At 44.2% G+C, this 25,939-nt stretch overlaps 1 protein-coding gene across 2 annotated transcripts in view; it reads right to left on the bottom strand.

Moving 5' to 3' along the window:
• ACSF3 (acyl-CoA synthetase family member 3) overlaps window positions 1-25,939 on the bottom strand; it is an 87,919-nt gene that overhangs the window by 18,455 nt on the left and 43,525 nt on the right. For both annotated transcript variants that reach the window (XM_037142321.2, XM_037142322.2), the window contains one exon: window positions 2,925-3,051. In XM_037142321.2, the coding sequence (XP_036998216.2) occupies window positions 2,925-3,051 (127 nt within the window). The remainder of the gene's footprint in view (window positions 1-2,924; window positions 3,052-25,939) is intronic.

Below are 25,939 nucleotides of genomic sequence, written 5' to 3' on the forward strand. Positions count from 1 at the left end.
TCTCACATGCACCCTGTGTTCTCATCTCCACCCATGTCCTCAGGTCAGTGTCCTTACCCCCATGTCCTCAGCTCTGACAGAAGGGTCAGTGTGGAACCCTGCAGGAGCCTGGGTCCCAGAACTGTCTGTTCCTTTGCCCTGGACCGGCACCAGTGCCTGTGTGTGCCAGCCTGCGTCTCTGAGGTTATGGTGGGGTTCAGGTAGAACTCAGTCACTGTGGCTGTCAGTGAAGTGTCTGGGGGAGGTCCTTGATATCTTTCCTGAGAGGCAGCCAGGAGCCCTGGGGGCTTGTATGGAGCTGCTCAAACGTTCTCCCGGGCAGAACTGGGCTGTGGGGAAGAAGACAGAAACACACAGGGCAGGGAGGACCAGAGTGGCTGGAAGTAAAGTGGCCAGCTTGTCTCCTGTCACCTGGCCATGGGGAGGCCACTGAGGAGGAGCTGGCTGACTTGGCTCTTCTCTAGCTCCGGTCAGAATTCACATGGCAGGAGGGTCTGGCCAGGGAAAGGGTTAAGTTTAATTTATCCTGATTTCTATTTAATATCATGCTCTCCCCGCAGGAGCCGGCAGCTGTGAGCTGATTGTGCGCTCTCATTATGCAGTCTGTATCGCTAATGGCCTGTGACAAAGGCATGCGGCTTCCAGGCCTTACCCCCGAGAGCCAATTAAACACACATACTCCCTTCCTGTTTGCAGTGCATTACAATGAAATTAAACTGAATTTCAAAATCATTTTCTCCTAAAGACATCTCTTTACAATAATTAATGCATACTATTCCTTTTCAGCTGAAACACTCATCAAGAGCAGGGCTAACACGCTTGAACGCGGACTGCCCCACATTCTGCATTGCTGTTGCCCTTGTGCTCAGTCAGCCCTGCTGCCAGCAAAGTCTGCAGGGTTTGGTTCCTGTGCTTTTAAAGAAAAAAATCTATAGCTTTTTATTGGAATTTTGAAACAAAAGAAGATGGATACAAAGTCAGTCAGGTTTCCAAATTGGAACCACTCATAGGGATGTGTAAAAAAGCACAATTAGTTCAAAAGTAGTATTTCCTAAATTCTGCATTTGGAAGACAGTAACAGAGAGAGGTTTGTTTCCACCAGACTGACGGGTATGGTTGCAGATGTTTACAGAAGGTCAATCAGACGGGCGTGTGTTAACGTCCTGACCACATCCTGTCACAGGCAGAGACCAGAGGGCCCCAAACAGGCAACCTGGCTCCTGGGCCCCCAGATGGGGCTTCTCTGCTGACCGGTGCTCAGGTTCTCCCGCCAGCATTCCTGGGGCATTGGCTTCTGTTCTGGGGGCCAACAGACTCATAATCTGGAAACCCTTCAGAACCCAGCATGGAGGGACCGGGGGGACCGGGGGGGACCAACCACAGCCACTAGGAAATACACTTCTGAGGGTGTGTGAGAGAGAAAGCTATGGATGACTGCAGGACCACAGGGTGGACACAGGGCCAGCTGGGATTAGCAAGTCCAACCCAAAGTGCCACCTGCATGGGGACAAGGAGGGGGCTGCTTGATACCTCCCAGAAATACTCTCTATCTGCCCCTCCACCCTCAAGCCCCCACTCGGTGGACCTACACAGTCCCTTGCTCTGTCACTTGGTGACCTCAGGCTCATGACAGTGGCAGACTGGAGAGTGGACACAGGATCCATCCCCTATGAACCCATGCTGACCTGGGCCTGGTGAGATGACACATGTGTGGGTGGCAGCCACAAGCAGCACACGCCACGAGGGTGAGCAGGCTGAGGGCCACAGCTGTCTTCTCCACACCCTCTCTCCCGGCCCAACACACGGTGGCACAGTGACCCCGGGAGGCAACCCCTCCTGTCTGCTGCAGGTGGCCTCCTTTCTCCTGCGTTCTTCTTCCCCACAGAAGAGCAGGCATTGAGGCACATTTCTGATTACAGGGCCACGTATGATGACATGTGAAAACAGGCCTCTCTTTTTAGAAAATGTTGCCTCAAGATCATTATGAACTAATGTGTGTACAGCATGGAAGTTTTAGAACTACAGAGAGATAAAAAGAAAAGGAGAAACCACCCAGAATCCCCCCATCTAGATGTAGGCAGCTGATGTTCTGGTGCGTGTTCTGGATGAGCACACACACCAGCGAATTGATGCAGCTGCAAACCTGCACACTCCCATTATCTGCCGCGTCAACTGTTGGGCTCAAGGAGGTTGAGAGTGGGGGACAGAAGGGGACAGGGTAAGGAACAGAACGGTAGAGGGGATGTGGGAATGGGGGGGCACAGAGGGTGGGAGGCTCCTTGGAGGAAGCTTGGGGTGTGCACCCCAGGCGAGAGGATGCTGGCATGGAGGCCCCACCAGGGCATTTCAGCAGTGTTACTTCCTTCTGCCGGGCACTGGGGCCCCAGACTCTGGCAACGGGTTTATACTTGCCTGCTTGGGCAGGTGACACAGAGTGCAGACTTTGGTAGGGAACAGGGAAATGAATGACCCGCACCAAAAATAAACCACATTCTATCAAAACAACCTTGATCCTGAGTAGGGGAGGGGAAGAGTTACAACGTATGATGGGCTAAGAGGGAGGGTGAGAGGGAGGAGGTGAGGAGGCTCTCTGACTTAGAGTGCAGTGGTGACTGGGAGGAGTGGGTGTCCTGACCCAAGAGGGGCAACAGGACCACCAAGCAGGGGCTGCTGGTCTTCCTGAGGGTTGTGGCCTCAGGAGCTTCCTTTTAGAGGCTGGCAGGGTGTGGCGGCACTGGGTCGGGGTGCAGCCAGGAAGATAAGAGACACAAAATGCACCCCCCTCCCAGGCCCTGTCTCTGCCCTTGATGGAAGATTCTGGGGTATCCAGGTGTGGTGACAACGTGGGGTAGCTGAGTCCTGGTCCTTTCCCTTCCCCTCAGACCCCCCTGCCCCAGTGCCCCCTCCCTCTCGGTGCCCCCTACCTGTTTTAAACCAGCCATCCGAGGTGAACGCTTTCTTCGTTTCCTCTGGTTTGTCCCAGTATTCCCGGAAAACGGAGGGTCCCCTGACCAAGAGCTCCCCTTCCTTCTCCTTCAATCCTGGGGTCACCTGCGGTGTGGAGAGAAACAGACACATCAGAGCGACACCTCCCAGGACAGGGTCTCCGCCTGCCTTCCCTGTGCCCTGCCCAACCTGAGGACCACATGCTTCTCTGAAATTAAACACTGCTAGAAATGATTGAGAAACACAGCTTTCAACAGACACTCAATGATGATGGTGTTGAGCTATGCCCTGAACTTGCCTTGCCCTGGGAAGGGCTATGGGTCATCTATTCACCCTAAAACAGCTCCATGCTATAGATCAGAAGATGTGAGTATGTGGCCAGGTCTCAGAGCTTGGGCCTGGCTGAATTAGCTATCTGTTGACTTCTAAAAAGCCAAGCTTCTGGCTCCTAGTGAAATCCTGTGTTCAGGGCATTTCTTGGACAAACCACAGACAGGAGAAGCAAGCAGCTGCCCGCACTCTGCTTACAGCTACTGGAGGAGCTCCAGGATGGTAGCAACTCTGGGAGGGGTAGGGGATGGGGGGTGGGAGTACTTTGCTTTTTGAAAAGGAAGCTGACAGAGTAGTCAACTGAGACAGGGCAACTTCAGGAGCAAGACTTGGGTGCCAGGAGAGTGTGGCACTGGTATTCATGTAGTCGTGGAAGCCAGGGACTCTCAGTGTTTCTCCAATGTGACCACAGGGCAGGAGGGAGGGAGGTTTTTATAAGAAACCAAGCAGGGCTTCCATGGTGCCAGGAAGAGCACATGTAGAAGAGGAAGCCCTGTGTGCATTTCTCTGGTAAGTCACTGCTGGCCTAGTTGGAGAATTCAACACTCCTCACTTAGTGAAAGAACTAGTAGTCAGAAAAGCAGCAAGGCTGTGGAAAAACTCAACACCACCACTAACCATCTGTATCTAAGTGACATTTACACTCCAACACAAACCAGTAGAACACTCACCAAGCGAGAGCATATATTCTGAGCTATAAAACATACTTTAACAAATTTTTGACAAACTGAAATTATACCAAGTATGTTTTCTGACTATAAGGTAAAAATCAATAACAGAAAAATCACTAAACACTCAGAAAATAAATACCACACTTATAAATAATCTGTGAGTCAAAGAGGAAGTCTTAAGGAAAATTAGAAAACATTTTGCATTGAATGAAAATGAATATACAACATATCAACACTGGTGGAGGTACAGCTAAAGCAATGTTTACAGGGAAATTTATATCATTAAATTCACGTACTAGAAAAGAGAAAAGGTGTCAAATCAATGACCTAAAAGTTTCACCTTAAGAAACTAGAAGTTAGGCCCCAGCTGATGTGGCTCAGTGGACTGAGTACCTACCTGCCTGCGAACCAAATGGTCACCGGTTCAATTCTCAGTTAGGGCACGCCGGGTTGTGGGCCAGGTGTTGGGGGGTATGTGGGAGGCAACAGAGAGATGTATCTCTCGCCCATTTCTCACACACTGATGTATCTCTCCCTCCCTCCCTTCTCTCTAAAAATAAATAAAATATAAAAAAGGGAAAAGAAACTAGAAGTTCAATCGGTAGTTGGAGCAGAGAGCAGACCCCAGAGAACCCTAGCAGTGGCGCAGCAGCCCCGGTCACCATCATTGCAACCATGAGCAGCGAGGTCAAGACCCAGCAGCTGCCCACCGCCCCCACTCCCAGTGCTGCCAACTCCAAGCACAACAGGCACCCGTGCAGGGAGTAGCGGCCCTGGCGGCCTCACATTGGCAGCACCTGCTGGCAGGGACAAAAAGATCACAACGATGAAGGTTTTGGAAACAGTAAAGTGGTTCGGTGTAAGAAACAGATATTATTTCATCAACAGGAATGACGCTGAGGAAGATGTATTTGTTTATCAGACTGCTATAAAGAATAACCCCAGGAAGTACTGACCAGGCAGTGCAGGGGGTGGAGACTGCAGAGCATGATGTTGCTGCAGGAGAAAAGGGTGCAGAGGCAGCAAATGTTACAGGTGATAGTATACATGCAGCAGACTGTAACCATTATGGATGCTATCCATGTTGCATGGGTCCTCCATGCAATTACCAGCAGAATTACCAGAACAGTGAGAGTGGGGAAAAGGATGAGGGATCAAAGCGTGCTCCTGAAGGCTGGACCCAATAGCACCGACCCCTACAGCAGGAGATGGTTCCCCCTTTACAATAAGCGGAAACCCTGTGAGTGTCAACCACAGTGTTCCACCTCTCCTGTGCGGGGAGAAGGGATGGAGGATGCTGACAACCAGGTGCAGGAGAACAAGGTAGACCAGTGAGACAGATCATGTATGAGGCTATAGACCACAATTTGGCAGGGGCCCTCCTCCTGAAAGACAGCCTAGGGAAGGCGGCAAAGAAGGAGACTCAAGGAGATGCGACCTAAGATCAACCACCGCCTCAATATCTGTACCCCCAAAACTTCAATTACTGACGCAGATCCCCCGCCAAAAATCCTAAACCACAAGATGGCAAAGAAACAAAAGCAGCTGATTCGCTAGCTGAGAATCTGTCTGCTCCTGAGGCTGAGCAAATGCCAGCTTACCATCTCTACCATCACTGGTTTAGTCATCCAACGAGAAGAAATGAGTAGCAAATTGCAGCAACGAGAAGCGAACAAAAGATTGGAGCTGAAGACCTTAAGTGCCTGCTTTCTGCCTGCTGACTGGACAATTAGAATTATCTGAATTATCTCTGCAGCATGGAGTTTTTATTACTTTTATCTAAAGACGTCTCTTTTTGGTAATGACAATTTTTTTAAAAGCCTGGTTTTTCTCAATACACCTTTAAAAGTTTTTAAATTGCTTCATGTGTAGTCAAGTTGAGATTTTTAAAAACCGCATTTTTAATTTGTAAGAGTTTACAACTTAATTTTTTCAAAAACATCAACAAACTCCAAGCACCTGTTAATAAAGGTTTTAAATATTTCTTTGTGTAATAAAAAAGAAACTAGAAAGAGAAAAATTGTAAAAAGCAAATAGAAAAAAAAAACGAAGACTGAAACTAAAATTCTCTGCAAAGAGAAAAGCAATAAAGGAAATTTAATAAATCCAAAAGCTAGTTCTTTGAAGAAAGATAAAAAATGGGCAAACTTCTAGCAAGAATAACAAAGAAAAAAGACACAGAAGACACAAAGGCTCACTATGATCGATGGGAAGGGTATCACTTCAGATTCTACATATGTTAAAATGTTAGGAAGGGGATTCAGTGAAAAACTCTGCACATAAATCCAGCAACTTAATGGGTCAATTCCTTAAAAAAAAATCACAATCTACCAAAACTTACTCAAAATATAGTACATGACTTGAATAGTCCTATAACTATTAAAGAAGTTGAATTCAGTTAAAACCTTCCAAAAGAAGACCACCCTCTAGACCCAAATGGTTTCACTGGTAAATTCTATCAAACATTAAAAAAATACATAACTCCAATTATATGCAAAGTCTTCCAAAAACAGAAGAGGGAACACTCTTTCCAACTCATTATTTTGTGATGTGAGCATTACACATACCCAAATCAGACAAAAAGTGTGAGGAAACTACAGGCCAGAATCCCTCATGAACACAGATGCAAAGTCCTTAATGAAATATTAGCTAATCTAATCCAGCACTATGTAAATTAAATGATACACCACAAACAAGTGGGGTTTGTCCTGGGAATGCAAGGCTGGTTCAGTATTAGAAAATCAACCAATATAATCCTGTATTAGCAACCTAATGAAGAAAAAACAATTGATGCAGAAAAAAGCATCTAAAAACATACAACAGGGTCTTCCCATCAACACGACAGTGTAGGTAAACACAGCTAGCCTCCTCTCACAACCACATCAAAATTACAACTGAACTACCAAAAACCATTATTCAGAACTGCCTGAAATCCAGGAGTGAAGGTCCTACAACTACAGAATTAAAGACACCATATCGAGACGGTAAGAGGGGCTTGATACACAGTACAGTCTGATACCACATTCATGAGTGGTGGACAAAAGTTGGGAGGGTCATCTTAGCTGCGGAGGTCCCCCCTGATGAGTGAGGAGTCCCAGCCCCACACCAGGACCCCCCAATCCAGGGTTCCAGTGCCAGAAAGAAAAGGACCCCATAATTTCTGGCTGTAAGAACCAGTCGGGGTTGAGGCTGAGGAAGATGAAGGCTTCTGAAACCCCAGGCAGTTCCTCTTAAGGGGCCCACTCTCAACTTACTCAGACTTGCTCCCTCTGAGTTCCAGTGCTGGGGCAGCAGCTTGAAAGGCACCAGAGATATGAGGGGAAGTGAATTGTTTGGCATCAGGGTGAGAGCCAAAGGGGCAACTTTCTCCCAGAGAGAAGTGCTGTCAGTAACCATTGCTCCTTTGATGAGCCCTCTCCCCACAGAGCTAGCAGGTGGGCACCATCTGAGACTACATCAACCTGGCTCATATTTGTACCACCCTGGTGATTCCCTGATGCCCAACCCAACCAACTTTCAGGCTTTTTTCAATGGCTTTTCCATACAAATGGCTGGTCTTGGTTCATGCTTCAGATTTTCCTAAATTCTCTCAAACAAGCAGCATTTGGCTTTAGCGTGCCCGGTACCTCTCATTAAGTGCCCTCAGGCACAGGCACTAAAAGCAGCAGGCCTTGTTTTACAGCTTGGCCTGGCCTGGGCACCTCCAAGTCCAACATAAGTAGCGGCCATATGCAGATCATTTTGTAGCTTATGGTAGGTGGCCCTGGGAAGAACACAGGTGAAGGCAGACCTTGGCCTGCACCTCCTGTAGGCCCCAGAGCTAGTGCACTCAGTGGAAAGCTTCAGATACATTGAAGCACCACCATCCAACCACCTCCACAAGCAACACACTCAAGGGGCGAACTCAGCAGGCACCAGATCCCTGCTGAAGCAAGTCTAGCTCTGTTGGGTGGACCTCTGCATAGCTGATCCTCCATGGTGGTCAGTGGTCACAGCCAGTACCTGCAGCTGATCAGTGTAGGAAAATCCCTCCCACTGACATGCCAACAACAGTCAAGTCTCAACTACAAAAAGAAGGGTATATTCAGCCTGCACAACGGGCATACCTTGAGTACCCAGCTTGGGTGACAGGAAAGGCTGTGCCACTAGATCCTATAGAATCCTACACATTAGGCCATTCTACCAAGTCTGGGAGACATAGCAGCTCAACCAATACAAGAGAGAACCCCCCCAAACCAGAATTTATTTATAAAAAACATGTCTTTATTCTTACATGTTCAAACTTCAGTCACCTTCAAAGTACTCTCCATTTGATGTAATATATCTATTGAGACATTTTTTCCACTGCTTAAAACAGTTTAGTTTTTGAACTCATCGATACTGATGAGTTATCGCTTGTGACATTTTCTGCTTCACCTCTTACACATTAGCAAAAACGTTTCCCCTTGAGGACTTTTTTCATCTGGGGGAACACACAAAGAAAGTCTCTTGGGATGAGACTGGGTAAATAGGGGCATTTACTGTTTTTGGTCAAAAACTGCTGAACACTCAGCATGGTGTAGACAGGTGTGCTTGTAAATCACCCATCATGAAATGAGCAAACACCTTGAAAGAGTCTTCAAAAAAAAATTCACTGAAGCCAAACACAGCCTCTCACAACAACACCAGCTGGTACACTGATTCAGATGCGTTCCTAGAACACACCTAGTGGGGAAAACCTGTACTACATAAAGCCTGCCCTCCAGAACATAATTCTGTTTTCTTTAGGTCCCGCTCATACAGAGAAGCAAATATAGGGAGGCTGCCAAAATGATGAGACAAAGAAACATAGACCAAATGAAAGAACAGAATAAAACTCCAAAAACAGAGAACTAGACAAAATGGAGACAAGCAATCTGTTAGATGCAGAACTCAAAATACTGGTTATAGGATGCTCAATGAACTTAGTGAGAACCTAAACAGCATAAAAAAGAACCAGTCAGAAATGAAGGATACACTAATTGAAATGAAGAACAATTTACAGGGAATCAACAGTTCAGTGGGTGAAGCCAAGAATCAAATCAGTGATTTGGAATATAAGGAAGCAAAAAATACCCAATTCGAAAAGCAAAAAGCAAAAAGAATCCAAAAAAAACTGTGGACAGTGTAAGGAGCCTTTGGCACAATTTCAAGTGTACCTACATTCACATTATGGGGTTGCTGAAAGGAGAAGAGAGACAGCAAGAAATTGAAAACCTATTTGGAAAAAAAAGAGAGAAAACTTCCCGAACTTGGTGAGAGAAATAGACAAATGAGCCTAGGAGTTGCAGAGAGTTCTAAACAAGATGAACCCAAATAGGCCCAGACCTAGACGCATCATAATTACAACGCAAAAGGTTAAAGATAAAGAGAAAATCTTAAAAGCAGCAAGAGAAAAGCAGTTAATTACCTACAAGGCAGCTCCCATAAGACTGTCACCTGATTACTCAAAAGAAACTTTGCAGGTCAGAAGGAATTGGCAGGAAATATTCAAAGTGATGAAAAGCAAGAACCTATAACCAAGTTTACCCACAACCAAGTTTACCCAGGAAAGCTATCAGTTAGAATTGAAGGACAGATAAAGAGCTTCCCAGACAAGTAAAAGCTAAAGGAGTTCATCACCACCAAACTGGTATCATGTGAAATGTTAAACTAAGGGTCTTCTTTAAGAAGTAGATAAAAAATATGAACAATAAAATGGTGATAAATACATATCTATCAATAATTGAATCTAAAAAGCAAAAATAAATGAACAAGCAGAACAGAAACAAAAGCATACATACAGAAAATGTGACAGTTACCAGATGGAAAGAAGTTTGGGGGATGGGTGAAAAAGGTGAAGGGATTAAGAACAAAATGATTGTTACAGAGTAGCCATGAGTTATAAAGTACAACATAGAGAATATAGTCAGTAATAGTCTAATAACTACATATGGTGTCAAATGGGTGCAAGATTTATCGAGATGATCACTTAGTAAGTTATGTAATATCTAATTACTGGGGTGTACACCTGAAACTGATATAATAATGTATGTCAACTGTGATAAAAAAGATTTTAAAAGTATAGTGAAAAAAATTAAAAATAAAAACATACAATATCCACTCATGATAAAAACTCTCAGCATATCATAAAAAAGTGAAATCTACAAAAAACCTACAGCTAATGCTATGCTTAATAGTGAATGACCAAATACTTTCTCCGTAAGATCCAAAACCATACATGAGTACCCATGCTCTGTGTTCCTATTTGCCATCATACTGGAAATGCTAGTCAGGGCAATAAGGCAAGAAGAAGAAATAAAAGGCATGCAGCCAGAAAAGGAAGACATAAAATTTTCTATTTGCAAAAAACATAATTGATACATGTAGAAAATTTAAAAAATCTACAAAATCTCATAAAACTGGTAAGTGAATTTAACAAAGTTACTAAAGGATATGAAGCCAAACACTAAAAGCAACTATATTTCTATATATTAGCAATGAACAATTAGAAAAAACAAAAACCCCAAGGCAGTAAATGAAAAGACCTACTGAGTTCATGGATTGGAAGACTCATCATACTAACAATGTTAATTTTCTCCATGTTGATCTGTATATTTAATGCAATTTTGATTCAGATTCCAAAAGGATTTCTTATAGATATAGACAAATTATTTCTAAAATCGGTATGGGCAGCAAAGGGTCTAGAATAGCCAAAACAACTTTGAACAAGAATGAAGTTGGTGAAATACCACTTCAATTTAGAAACTTACTATAAAGTCATAGCAGTCAAGACTGTGGTATTGGCAGAAGAACAAACACACAGATCAATGGCAGAGAACATATAACCTATGTACAGACCTGTTCAAATGTATATAATCAATTGTGACAAAGTTGCAACAGTGACTCAACGAAGAAAGTGTAGTCTTTTAAATTGGATAATCATATGCATCTCCGCCTAAACCTCACATCTTACACAAAAACTCACTCAAGTTGCATCATAGATATAAATGTAAACTGTAAAACTATAAAACTCAGGAGAAATGCTAGGAGAAAATTTTTGTGACCTGGAGTTAGAAAAGGAGTTTTAGAGATAACAAAAGCATGATCCATAGAAGGAGAAAGATAAATTAGATTATACCAAAATTAAAAGAAATTTGCTCTGTGAAATATAAGAGAATGAAAAGACAAGTCACAGACTGGGAAAAATATTGACAAATATGTCTAACAAAGATGTCTCAAAAATCAACACTAGGAAAATGAACAGCCTGAGGGGAAGCTGGCAGAGCAGGAAGCACAGGAATCTGTCTCTCTACCTGGACAACAAGTGCCTGGGAAGAATCTGTCTGATGGAACTATTCTGGAACTCTGGAATCTGTTGAAGGCTGGCAAGTTCCAGTGGAAGGGCTAGGACAGTAAATTGCAATTAATTTTGGGCATTTTCAGCTCTCAGTACAGCAATGTCTACCCATCTTCCATCCCATCCCCATGCTTGGCAGCTGTGCGTGTGTTCCTGGAGCAGCACACACACAGCCTGCAGGAGCCCATTAAAAACAACTGGATTTATGGGAGAAATTAGAAAGTGACAGTACACATCCAAGGAAAGGCCCAGGAAAGACATAAGAAGGACTAACTTTACACCTCAGGCTGATCCTCAGCGTAGAAACAGCCTGTAATGATCAATATATAAAAACAATAAATAGACTTCTGGTCAAGAGGGAGGTGAGGGCAGATGCACTTCACTTCCTTCCACAACCAAAAAAAGGATAACAACCAAGTTAAAAACAAAAAACAACCAGAACTTCCAGAAAATTGACTGTTTGGAAGTCCAACAACCAAGAAGTTAAAGAAGAAACATTCATCCAGACCCATAGGAAGGCCAGAGACCCACAGTCAGGGTACAGAGGACTCACAGCAAGGCAGCAGCTGACGAAGTGGGCAATCCCACATTTGCGTGCACATAAACCAGGAGGAACAAATGAGGAGCGAGACAGACCTCCCAACCTGGGGTTCCAGCACAGGGAAATAAAGCCTCAAAACCTCTGACTGAAAAAATCTGTGGGAGTTGAGAAGGGAGGAGAAACTCCCAGCCTCACAGGAGAGTTCATTGGAGAGACACACAGGGGCCTGCCTAGAAGGTACACAAAACCACCCACCTGAGAATCAGTACTAGAAGGGCCCAATTTGCTTGTGGGTAGTGGAGGAAGTGACTGAAAGCCACCTGAGAGCTGAGCAAGCAGTACTGTTCCCTCTTTGACCCCTTCCCACATACAGCACCACAACACAGCAAACTGGGTGGCCCCACCCTGGCAAATACCTAAGGCTTCATCCCTTACTATGTAACAGGCACTCCAAGACAAAAAAAAAATATGGCCCAAATGAAAGAACAGATCAAAGCTCCAGAAAAAAATACAACTAAGTAATGAAGAGCTAGCCAGCCTATCATACGCAGTGTTCAAAACACTGGTAATCAGGAGGCTCAAAGAAATGGTTGAGTATGGAAGCAAAATAGAGGAAAAAGTAAAGGCTATGAAAAGTAATGTAAAGGAAAATGTACAGGGAACCAAAGGAGATGGGAAGGAAACCAGGATTAAAATCAATGGTTTGGAGCAAAAGGAAGAAATAAACATTCAACCATAACAGAATGAAAAAATAAGAATTCAAAAACAAACAAACAAAACAAAACGAGGAGAGGTTTAGGAACCTTCAGGACAACATTAAACATTCCAGCATCTGAATCATAGGATACCAGGAGAAGAAGAAGAGCAAAAAATTGAAAACTTATCTGAAAAAATAATGAAGGAGAACTTCTTCAATCTGGCAAAGGAAATAGACTTCCAGGAAATCCAGGAAGCTCAGAGAATCCCGAAGAAGGTGGACTCAAGGAGGAACACACCAAAGCACATCATAATTACATTACCCAAGATTAAAGAAAAGGAGAGAATCTTAAAAACAGCAAGAGAAAAGGGGACAGTCACCTACAAAGGTGTTCCCATCAGACTCTCAGATGATTTCTCAAAAGAAACCCTGCAGGGAAGGACTGGAAAGAAGTATTCCAAGTCATGAAAGGCAAGGACCTACATCCAGGATTGCTCTATCCAGCAAAGCTTTCATTTAGAATGGAAGGGCAGATAAAGTGCTCCCCAAATAAGGTAGAGTTAAAGGAGTTCATCATCACCAAGCCCTTATTATATGAAATGTTATAGGAACTTATCTAAGAAAAAGAAGACAATCAAAACTATGAAAAGTAAAATGATAACAAGCTCACAACTATCAACAAGTGAACTTAAAAAAACAAAAACAAACTAAGCAAGTAACCAGAACAGGAACAGAATCTCAGAAATAGAGATCACATGGAGGGTTATCAGTGGGGAGGAGGAAGGGGGAGAATGGGGAAAAAGGTACAGGGAATACGGAGCATAAATGATAGGTACAAAATACACAGGGAGAGGTTAAGAATAGTATAGGAAATGGATAAGCCAAAGAACTTTTCTGTACAACCCATGGACATGAACTAAGGCGGGGCATGCTAGAGGGAATGGGGTACTGGGTGGAGGGGGATAAAGGGAAGGAAAAATTTGACAACTGTAATAGCATAATAATAAAATACACTTAAAAAGAATAATAAACAAACAACAAAAAAAAGAAAACCCAGCAAACCTTGGGGAAGGCAGTGAATCTAATTCCTATCATTACCACATTATTAGATCCAAATGTCCAGGGTTCAACAAAAATCACAAGACATACAAAGCAACAGAAAAGTGTGGCTCATTCAAAGGTAAAAAAAAACAATAGAAACTATCCCTGAGAAAGACTTAATGGAAAATATACCAGACAGAGAACAGCTGTCTTAATGATGCTGAAAGACCTGAAGAAAAATGTGAAGGAAATATAAAAAAAATGTCTGAACAAAATGGAACTATCAATTAAGAGAGAGAAAACCTCAAAAAAATTCTGAAGCTGAAAAGTACAAGAAATGAAACGAAAAATGCACTTGACAGATTCAAAGGTAGATAGGAGTAGGCAGAAGAAAGAATCAGCAAATTTGAAGATAGGACGATGTAAACTATTGAGTTGAGGAATAAAACGACTGAAGAAAAACAAATTTTTAAGGGACCAATTGCTTAAGGGACCTGTGGGATAACATCAAGCAGACCAACATATGCATTGGGCAAGTCCCAAAAGAAGTGAGAGGATATTTGAAAAAACAGTGGCTGAAAGCTTCCCACATTTAATGAAATACATAAATATAAACATCCAAGAAGCTAAAGGAATTCCAAATAAGATGAACTAAGAAAGTCCCACACCAAGACACACTATAATCAAATTCAAAAGAGAAAGAGAGAATCTTGAAAACAGCAAGAGAGAAGAATCATCACATACAAGGGATCCTGAATAAGATTTCTCATCAGAAACCTTGGAAGCCAGAAGGCAGTCCATGGATATGTTCAAACTGCTAAAAGTAAAACAAATCCTGTCAAAAAAGAATCCTATATCCAGTATAACTTCCTTCAAAAGTGAGGGAGAAATTAACACATGCCCAGATAAACAAAGGTGACCTTTAGACCTGCCCTGCAAGAAATGTTTGTGGGAGTCCCACAGATGAAAAGAAAGAACAATGACTTTCAGCGAAGATGGAGGTGTAGGTGGAAACACTACCTCCTTGCACAACCAAGTTTATGAACAACAAATATTTAAAAACCAGAACGCAACCAAAACAGAGAGAAAATTAAACTGTACCGAAGTCTGACAACAATGAACTATTCATCCAGACCGGTAAGAGGGGCAGAGTCAGCGACTGGCAGAGAGGGGTCGCGCAGGAAAAAGCGGCTGGACCCACCCAGGCACGCAGGTGGCAGTTGGCAGACCCCAGGTGTGGGGTGGCAATGGGCAGATCCAGTGAGGGCGCAAGGTGGCTGGCTTACTGCAGTCACACATTCGCACGCAGATAAACCAGGCAAAGGAGCCACCAGTGAGATAGACCGCACAAGCCAGGGCCCCAGTGCCGGGAAATAAAGCCTAAAAGCACCAATTGGAAAAACTTTCGGGGGTTGAGGTGCCAGGAGAGGCTCCTAGGCTCGCGGAGAGTTTGTTGGAAGGACCCACAGGGTTGTGGAGAGCGAACAAGCCCACACATCTGCGAACTAGCACCAGAAGGGCCCAATTTGCTTGCGGAAAGCAGCAGAGGAGACCAAAATCCAAGAGAGAGCAGAAAAAAATGCCATTGCCCCTCTCTCACCCCGCCCCCACATACAGCGTCACAATCCAGCGACCTGTGTTGCCCCGCCCAGGTGAACACCTAAGGCTCTGCCCCTCATACTTAATAGGCACGAACAGACCATAATATTGTGCCTCAAGAAGAACAGCTCAAAGCCCCAGAACCAATACTTCTAAGCAACCAAGAGATAGCCAACCTATCAGATGCACACTTCAAAACACTGATCAGGATGCTCACAGAACTGATTGATTTTAGTCACAAATGAGATGAACAAATGAAGGCTAAACTAAGTGAAATGAAGCAAAATGCACAGGGAAACAATAGTGATGGAAAGGAAACTGGGATTAAAATCAATCGACTGAACCAGAAGGAAGGAAAAAATGACCAAACAGAAAACAATGAAGAAACAAAAATTAAAAAAAAATGAGGAGAGGCTTAGGGACCTCCAGGACATTTTTACACGTTCTGACATCCAAATTATAGGGGTACCAGAAGGGGAAGAGGAACAGCCACGAGTGAAAAACTTATTTGAACAAATAATAAAGGAGAACTTCCCCAATCTGGCAAAGGAAATAGACTTCCAGGAAGTCCAGGAAGCTCAGAGAATCCCAAAGAAGGTGGACCCAAGGAGGAACACACCAAGGCATATCATAATTACATTAGCCAAGATTAAAATGAAGGAGAGAATCCTAGAAGCAGCAAGAGAAAAGGGGACAGTCACCTACAAAGGAGTTCCCATCAGATTGTCAGCTGATTTCTCAAAAGACACCTTATAGGCAAGAAGGGGCTGGAAAGAAGTATTCCAAGTCATGAAAGGCAAGGACCTACAACCAAGATTGCTCTATCCAGCAAAGCTTTCATTTAGAATGGAAGGGCAGATAAGCTGCTTCTCAGATAAGGTCAAGTTGAAGGAGTTCATCATCACCAAGCCCTTATTATATGAAATGTTAAAGGGACTTATCTAAGAAAAAGAAGATAAAAAATATGAACAGTGAAAGGACAGCAAACTCAGAGTTATTAACAACCACACCTAAAACAAAAGCAATCTAAGAGGACAGCTAGATCAGGAGCAGAACCATAGAACTGGAGATCACATGAAAGGTTAGCAACAGGGGAGTGGGAGGAGGAGAAGGGAGGAGAAGGGGGGAGAAGGTACAGAGAATAAGTAGCATAGACGGTAGGCAGAAAATAGACAGGGGGGAGGGCAAGAATAGTATGGGAAATACAGAATCTAAACAGCTTGTGACACATGGACATGAACTAAAGGGGGGAAATGGGGGGAATGGGTGTGCAGGGTGGAGGGGAATGAAGAGGGAAATGGGACAACTGTAATGGCATAATCAATAAAACATATTTAAAAAAAGAAAAGAAAAGAACACTAGATGGTAACCTGAAGCTGTATGGAGAAATAAAGATCTCAATGAAAGTTAGTACATGGGCAATTATAATAGCTAGTATTATTGTAACAATGGTTTGTAATTGCAATTTTTGTGTTCTATATGATTAAGAGGCTAACACTTTTCAAGAAAAAAGAAAACAATTACCAGTGTAAGAACTAGCATTACAAAATTTGGTTTGTAACTCCAAATCTTGTTTTTCTACATAATTTTAGGAGACTAAGACATTTAAAATAATTAGTTTATGGTTTTGGGTCCACAGTGTATGGAGATGTAATTCTATGACATCAACAACCGAAAGAGGTGGGGCTGGAGCAGTAAAGAAGCAGAGTTTTTGTATGTTATTGAAGTTAAGCTGTTATAAATTCAAATTAGTGTTATAATTTTAGGATATTAAATGTAACCCTCATGGTAACCATAAAAATTATAGAATATACACAAAAATGAGAAGGAAATTTAAATACTTCATCACAAGGAATAAACTAAATAGAAAAGAAGGCAGGAATGCGGGAAATGAGGGACATAAAAAGCTACAAGGCATATAGCAAATGAAAAGCAGGATGACACACATCCCTACTTACCAGTAATTACTTTAAACATAAATGGCTTAAACTCTCTGATCAAAGCATAGAGATTGGCAAAGTGGATAAAAACACATGATCCAACAAAGAGGCCCACACCAACACACATCACAATTAAAATGCAAAAGCTTAAAGACAGAATCTTAAAAGCAGCAAGAGAAAAGCAGTTAGTTACCTACAAGGGAACTTCCATACACCTATCAGCTGATTTCTCAACAGAAACCTTGTAGGCCAGAGGAACTGGCAAGAAAGTAGTCAAAGTGATGAAAAGCAAGGACCTACAACCATATTACTCTACCCAGCAAAGCAATCATCATTTAGACAAGAAAGAGCTAAAGGGGTTTATTACCACAAAACTAGTATTACATGAAATGTTAAAGGGTCTTCTTTAAAGAGAAAAAAATTAAAAATATGAACAATAAAATGACAATAAATATATATGTATCAGCAACTGAATCTAAAAAAATAAACCAACAAGCAGAACAGAAACAGACTCATAAACACAGAACATTTTAATGGTTGCCAGGTGGGAGGGAGGTTGGGGAATGGGTGAAGAAGGTGAAGGGATGAAAACGTACAAATTGCTTATTATACAATATTCACAGGGATGCCAGGTACAGCACAAGGAATACAGTCAATAATATTCTAATAACTTTGTATAGTGGCAGATGGATGCAAGGCTTATTAGAATGATCATTTAGTAAGTTATGAAATGTCTAATCACTGGGGTGTGCACCTGAAATTAATATAATAATGTGTGTCAGCTGTAATGGAAAAAATTTTTTAAATGATTTAATAAAACCCCCCAAAACACATGACCTGATTATATATTATCTACAAGAGACTCACCTGAAACCCAAAGACAGTGGGAGTAAAAGTGAAATCATGGAGAGACACATCCCAGGCAGAGAGTAACCATCCCACGTAGAGAGTAACCAAAACAGAGCAGGTGGCTACACTAATGTCAGAGAAAATGAATTTTAAGTCAAAAAAGGTTACAAGGGTCAAAGAAGGACACGATATATTAATAAAAGGTTTGATACAGCAGTAAGATATAATAATTATAAATATTTACATATCAAAATACAGGGTCTGGCACAAATAATGCCCACTTTTTATTACAAAATCTTTTATTATAAAATCATACATATGTTATCCTGTAACATAATAATATCACATTCAAGCACACCATATGACATTTTAGGTGAAATGTTCAAATTAAAACTATAAATTATTACACCCATATTATTACCCTACCAACTACACTCAAGCAGGCAGGACTTCTGCTGGACCCTGTAAATGAGGCAAAAAATGACAGAATTGAAGGGAGCAATTCTACTTAAGTTCTGTTCTAAGTGCGAAATCAATAACCGAAGGAAAACGTCCTACCCTTGCCCTGCCTGCCTCAGTCTCCCCCAGTCCTGGGTGCTCTTCAGAGGCCTCTGACATCACAGAGTTACTCTTCTGTCACAGTTTAGGTATTTTTGGTATTAAATGTCACCTGTTCAGATCACTGTGTGGCTTGCCCTATGACTGAACCCAGACTCTACCCACTGTGCATTAACAATTTACAGACCACACCACCCTCCTCTGTGCTGTGGTCACTCCTGCTCCTGCCATCTCTGGACCCTCTCTATATTTCTCTACCTGTGCTGGACCTCAAAGTCCACAGCCAGCAAAGCCATGCTCTGCCCTTGTCTCCGCGGCCATGTGCACACTGACCACATATGAGCTGGTCTGTGTGGTGGGCAGGAAGTGAGGACCAGAGCTCATGAAGCCAGACAAGGCTTTCTGCCCACACCCCAGCATTGTGTTCTCAATTTCTGATTTCACACAGTAAGAAAAATATTCATGATCTTATTCCAGGTAAGTTGCATCACATGAAAAGATACTAATTCTATTCATTCTGAGGGGCATTTTTATATATTTAGCATCTCTGAAACCACACTGTCTCTCACCATAGATGGTGACTTGGATATGGTGAAAGAGGATGGCTGCTGTCTGCAGATGTCGCACTGATGTCCCATGACACAGTGACCAGCCCACAAGCACAGTGGCTGCCAGCACTTGGGTTCTGAGGTCACAGACATGCAGAGTGCAAAGCTGGGATCCTCTGAAACCGGAGCCACCTTTCTTTCAACTAGAGCCCCTTGAATACCATTCAAGCCCAGTCAGCACCTAATCTAAGCCCCTTCTTAGGTCTGCCTAACACATCCACCACAGCATAAACACAGACAGGCAGAGTCACTGACCCTGATTTCTATACAGATCTGCCAAGGGAGTTTCTGGTATACAGAAAGCAAATATCAAGTAACTAAATTGTATCATCATTTTCTTTATGCCAAAAAAGAGAAGGCATTTTCATTCCTTGGGGGAGAGGAGAAAAATGAGGGATCAGACAGAGCTCTAAACACACACCTGCCCATTACGTATTTGCTTACATCCTACTAACGCACTGGACAGATCTTGACAGTAAGGTCAGTGTCATTTTGGTGGCTGACAGAAATTTGAAAGACAAGGGTACAATGGAATACCAAGTGTGAAGATAAACCAGGAGAAGGGGAATAATGTAAGGAGAATAATATCACAGAGAAATAAAAAAATTAAAATAGTATATAAAAACAAATGCTGCTTTTCACTGGGCACACGTAGACCTACAGGCCTGCAGGGGTTTCTGCTGGGAGTCCTCAGGACTCCTTGGGACTGACACCCACGTCTGCTAGGATGAGGAGCAGGGCTGGGTGGGTGGCCAGTGGGGGCCACTCCCCATGCTCTGGCCATGCAGCCAGACCCCAGGTCCCCTGCAGTCTCCTGTGTCGTCATGCCACACCTGCTTCCCACACAGCAGTGAAAAGCCTGGCTCTGTTCAGAGGGGACTCCCCACCTTTGTGCCTATAGGAACATGGTGCGAGTGAGCACACACACCTGCACACGAGGGCCTCTCCATGTTACTACCACCAGGACCATGCCTGAGAGCTGCTGACCTGAGAATAAATACTTCCGCATCTGAGGTAGCATAATCCCACTTTCAAATACTGCAGTGTCTGCCCCAACTCTAAACCACATTCCACTGGCCTAGTGACCTGCTGGTAGCAGCACTGTCCTTTCCTCTGTCAGCAGCAGACTGGCTGGAAAGCCCTCAGGTGGAGCCCCTGACACCTGTTCAGTTCAAGAGAAGATGGCTCTGCCCCTCTGTGGTGGAGGGCATGCTAGAAGAAGGTGCTGGAATCCAGGCAGGTGAGCAAGGGTAGGACATATGGCAGAGTGCTTGTCCCTAATGGCCCCTCCTCGACTGTGCCTCCTACTGCACCCTAACGAAAGGCCATCTAGCTCAGCACTGCCCAGGGCTTAGACCAGAAAGAACCGGTCATATCTGTAGGGATGAGCCAATAAAAGGAAGGTGGGACTTTTTGCCTGTGCTTCAGAGTATGCTTTTACAGGGCATTTTGGGGCAGGCTCTGGTTGACTGCAGGAAGAGAGAGGGCAGCTGAGCACTCACTCATGGGCATTCACTTGGCAATGAGGCTGCCAAACAGATGCTCTTTTCCATGTGAGATTCCCCTTTTAGGGTCAGGCTGCCTTCCACCTGGCCCTTGACAGAGGTGGCAATCCCACCACAACACAAGAGGCAAGGAACTGTCCATTGTTTATTCTGAAGTAAGTGCCTCTGTGGGGATACCACTATTACCATCGTGGGGCAGTGTCTCCAGGCCCCACCATGGGTCATGTGTAGCCATTAGTAGCACATATAGAGACAGATGGCGGTGACAGGGGAGAGGACTGGAGATGCTGGTGGTGTGGAAAGGAGAGGCAACAGAGCAATTTGCTGTCCAGAGTGACAGCCTGCATATGGGTAAACTGTGAGATAATTAATTTCTAAAGAGAAATAAAAGGAAGCAGAGCTCTTCTGTCCTGCTCTAGCCCATGCACATCCCACATGGGTCTCTTATATCCTTAGCAAGAGAAGATGATTTTGTGTAAAGGCCTTCTTACCCTGTGTGTCATGTATAGCTTGAAGCCCTTTATCTGCTGATGGACCCCATTGTTGCTGGCTGACACTCTGCTCTCATGTAAGCAAGCAATTTCAAAAAATTAAACAAACAAACAAACAAATAAATAGTGCTCGACATGCAGAGTTTATAGGCAGGAGCCAGCTGGAGGCTGCAGCACATGAAGCATGTATCACAGCAAACAAAGCCGCGTGCACATTGACCCAGCCCAGCAGAGGGAGAGCAGCCACAGGAACTGTGAAGGCAGAACTACTTCAAATGGTGCCAGAGAACCCTCCAGTGGGGGAGGGCACCTGCTCTTCCAGTATCTGAAATCCCATCAGACCAAGTTACAAGACTCAGAAAGTACTGGCAGCAGAGCCACAGATAGCTACTGGTCACAGCTATACACACTTGTGGACATGGAGACACAGTGGTGTTAATGCATGACAACCTACAATGAGTGCAGTCTGTGCTCTGTGGGGCACACGAGTAAGCTTTCCCACACACCCAGGACGAGTGAGTCACCCTCCTGACCTGCATCCAACCCCCCAACCCTGGTTCAGGCCTCACAGCTGCTGGGTCATGTGGGCCTATGAGAACCCCTTGCTCTGGGCCCATAGGAGCCAACAGGGATCTTCCTCTTGTCTGGGAAGTACTGCATGGCCCAGCTGCCCCTCTGCCCTGGCAGGGCTCCCATCCTCCCCAGGGGCTCCCCTTTCAGGGCAGACAGAGGCCCAAGAGCCCTGGCCACTTACACCTGATTCTTGGTGGTAGGTTCCAGCCAGAGAAGCACCAGGTGCTCTCAGGCTACAGAGGCCCAAGGGACACCCGCCCTGCACTGCATTTGCCATGATGGGTGCCAGTACTGCTGACACCTGTCTGCTGATCCTGGCAGCGACATGGGGCCTGGTGCCCAGTCCCACGGGGTCTCCTCATGCAACAGTTGGGCGAAAGAAGGGAGTGGATAGGAGAAGCTGAGGCCATAGTGCCCACAGCAGGTTGGGTCCAGGGAGGTTCTCAGCAAAGATGTCCTCCCCGGACCTCCATGTTCTGTGCTCACCATCACCGTGTGGCGCACTTCTGCTCAGGCAGCACTTTCCTCTTTGACAAATACTACCTGCACTGACTCATGCCTATCATTCAAGTGTAAGGGCCTGGTAATTATGTGGCTAATAAGGAGGCATTTCCAAGTTCGACTTGTCCTCATGACAAGCCAAGGAGACACCTGTCCCAGACTGAACCTGCAGTGGAGGGAAGATGCCATATATGACATCGTGAGGTCAGCAGACAAGAGGAACACCACGGTGTGGGAGAGACGTTTGAAAGAAGGCAATTCTGTGCCTCGGTCGCTGCACTGTGGGGCATCCTGGGGGAAGGGCTGTGGTGCCCAGCACAGGGGAGCCCTTGTGTGCGGAGAAAGAGCAGTGGCTGTCAACACTGAGTGATATGGGCTAGGAGTGAATGGGCGCTCTTTATACTATTATTTTTACAATTTTCCTATGAATTTAAATTTATCCTCGAAAGTTAAAGAAACACCACTTGAAACCAGTCATCTCAGCCATCCTGACTTCTGAACATTAGAAAGTGAGCCCTCACCAGGGTGGGTTGCATTGAGAATTGATGGTGTAGCTGGAAGGACTTTGCCTGAACGATCTCTTTGTCAGAGACAGTATCAGCACTGGTCAATCTGTGTAGGAACTGAGCACAGTGCAGCTTCCTACTGACAGTCCACAGGCAGCATAGCTTCCTCCTTTATTCATTAGTAACCATGCTCCCCAAGGAGGCCAGTGTTAGTTCCTCCTTGTTTCCCCACTTGTTTCCACTGTGACGTGTCACTAAAATGGACAGAAATGCATTTCCTTCAGGATGGCCTGGGCCTCGTTTTCACATCTTCAGGCCTAAGCCTGCCCAGGGCTCGTCCTACACACTGTAGTGTTGATGGATGGGTAGCCGTGGTCTTGGAGCTGAAGCCCTATCTCAAGGAGCGGGACTCCCAGATGGAAAGTTCCACGTAGGTGACTGCCCAAGTCCTGCTCCATTCTTATTCTCCAAAGTGCTGGGTGTAGAGGGTGAAAAATACCTCTGAGTCCCCACTTTTAAAGGATAAAAGTAGTTTGACAAGTGCTACCAAACATAGGAGACAAATGTCGTCACTCTACCCATGAGACCACAAAGCCCCATTTCTGGTCTGCAGCCCTTGAAGGTAACACACTTTGAGACCAAGTGTCTTGTTGAACTGGAGGTGGGTCAGGCAAACAGTGCCGTGGAGGGAGGGGCTCTTTCAAGAAAGACACAGGGAGAAATAATCAGGTCCCTGCAGCTAGGACTTAACCAGGGCCCTGGTCACCCCAGGGGGGGCCTTTGCAGAGCATGACCTCACTGGTCACAAGACCAAACACTAGGTCCAGGTCCACCATAACCCCTGTGTGGGACACCAGGCCTTCTGGCATGGTCCTCAGACACCGTGTAGCCATCAAGGCAGCTCTAGTCTGGACTGTCTGTCATACTGATCCTTTGATGGAATTGAGAATGTTCTAACAAGCACTAAATCCCCTTACTTTCACATTTAGAAGGCCGGGGTGCATCTGTATGAAGGTCCCCATACAGGGAGGATAAGACCCTGGCTCCCTTGTCCCCTCCTGTTTCCATGGCCCCTGAGAGCCTCAGCCAGTGGCACCCACTACCCTGGAGCCCCTGCCCTGTGGAACAAGCACTTCCTTTTCCCTGACAGTCACGTGCTCCGGCCTGGGGCTGCTGACTTTCCATTTTAAGCAAGTTTCAGTGCACAACTCTCTGTAGAGGGAAACAATCGAAGATGGGAGGAGCTGTCAGATGGCCCACTGCTTGCCACCACAGGTGCAAGTTAGTTAAACTGTATTGTAATTTAAGAAAGAGATGCTCTCCACCCCCATGCCTTCTCTCTAGCAGCATTGCTGCCACTTCTGGTAGAACAGGTGCACGTGTTTGGCATCTGGCAGAGGGGGCACAGTCATGGATGATGCTGCCTGTGCCACTAGCATCTGATGAATTCACAGCCCCCAACCATTCCTCTCTCTGCTGGGGACCTCCTGATGAAGCAATGTCTCTGGAACCTACACCCAGTCTGTACTCTCTACCGGTCATCCCTGACCTGGCACACAGGCTAAGTATCCATCTGCGGAGGCAGCCATCAAATGAGGGCCCAGGTGGAGTTTCACTTAGGTAAACAGAATATGTACTTTTAAAAAAATCGTATTTTATTGATTATGCTATTACAGTTGTCCCAACTTTTCCCCCTTTGCTCCCCTAGGCCTGATCCCCTCATTCCTTCCACCAACCCCTGCCCCCTCCCCACCACTTCATGTCCATGGGTCATACATATAAGTTCTTTGGTTTCTCCATTTCCTACACTAATCTTAACAGACCCCTCTCTATTTTGTAACTGCCAATTATGTTTCTTAATCCCTACACCTTTTCCTCCATTTTTCCCCTTCCCCCTCCCAACTGAAAACTGTCTATATAATCTTCATGTCTGTGATTCTGTTCCTGTTCTGGTTGTTTGCTTAGTTTGTTTTTTTAGATTCAGTTGTTGATAGCTGTGATTTTGTTGCCTTTTTAATGTTCATAGTTTTTTAACTTCTTTATCTTAAATAAGTCCCTTCTAACATTGCATATAATAAAGGCTTGACGATGATGAACTCCTTTAGCTTTTTCTACTCTGGGAAGTGCTTTATCTGCCCTTAAATTCTAAATAATAGCTTTGCTGAATACAGTAGTCTTGGTTGTTGGTCCTTGTTTTTTATGACTTTGAATACTTCTTTCCAGTCCCTTCTTGCCTGCAAACTTTCTTTTGAAAAATCACCTGAGAAGTCTTACAGGAACTCCTTTGTAGATAACTAACTGCCTTTCTCTTGCTACTGCTTTTAAGATTCTCTTTTTATCTTTAACTTTTTTTTTTTGAAGCAACTCATTCAAACCCATGCCAGGATTGAATGTTTATATTATTATTATGGTAAAACACACACATAAAATTTACCATCTTAACCATTTTCTTTCTCACATTTTGAAAGTATATTTTTAACTCTTGGCTTAAGGAATAGTATGAACATTTAAGATCATTTGACATATTTAGGATATATATATGTATGTATATATACATACACATATATACACATACACACATACACACATATATATATAATTTTATTTAGTTATTTTTCAAGTACAGTTTTTTGTCTATTTTTCCCATCCCAGCCTCCCCCGCCCCTTGCTCCCCACCTCCCTTCCATTTCCACCCCCCCTTAGTTCTCGACCCTGTGTCCTTCCTATTTGTTCCTCCAAATCCCTCCCCCTTTTCCCCTTTAACTTCCCTTCCCTCTCCCCTCTGGTCACTGTCCCCTTGTTCTCCATTGCAGTGTCTTTGTTTTTTTTCTGCTTGCTTGTTTGTTTTATTGTTTAGCTTCCTGTTAAAGGTGAGATCATATGGTATTTGTCTTTCAGCTCCTGGCCTATTTCACTCAGCATAATGCTTTCCAGTTCCATCCATGTTGTTGCAAAGGGTAGTAGCTCCTTCTTTCTCTCTGCTGCATAGAATTCCATTGTGTATATGTACCACAATTTTGTGATCCATTCATTTACTGATGGGCACCTAGGTTGCTTCCAACTCTTGGCTATTGTAAATTGTGCTGCTATGAACATTGTGGTGCATAGGTTCTTTGATACTGATGTTTTAGGATTCTTAGGATATAATCCCAGCAGTGGAATTGCTGGGTCAAAAGGCAGGTCGATTTTTATTTTTCTGAGAAAATTCCATACTGTTTTCCATAAT

Source organism: Artibeus jamaicensis, unplaced genomic scaffold (genome assembly GCF_021234435.1).
Source record: "Artibeus jamaicensis isolate MK-2021 breed Jamaican fruit bat unplaced genomic scaffold, CSHL_Jam_final contig_464, whole genome shotgun sequence".
Lineage (NCBI taxonomy): Eukaryota > Metazoa > Chordata > Mammalia > Chiroptera > Phyllostomidae > Artibeus > Artibeus jamaicensis.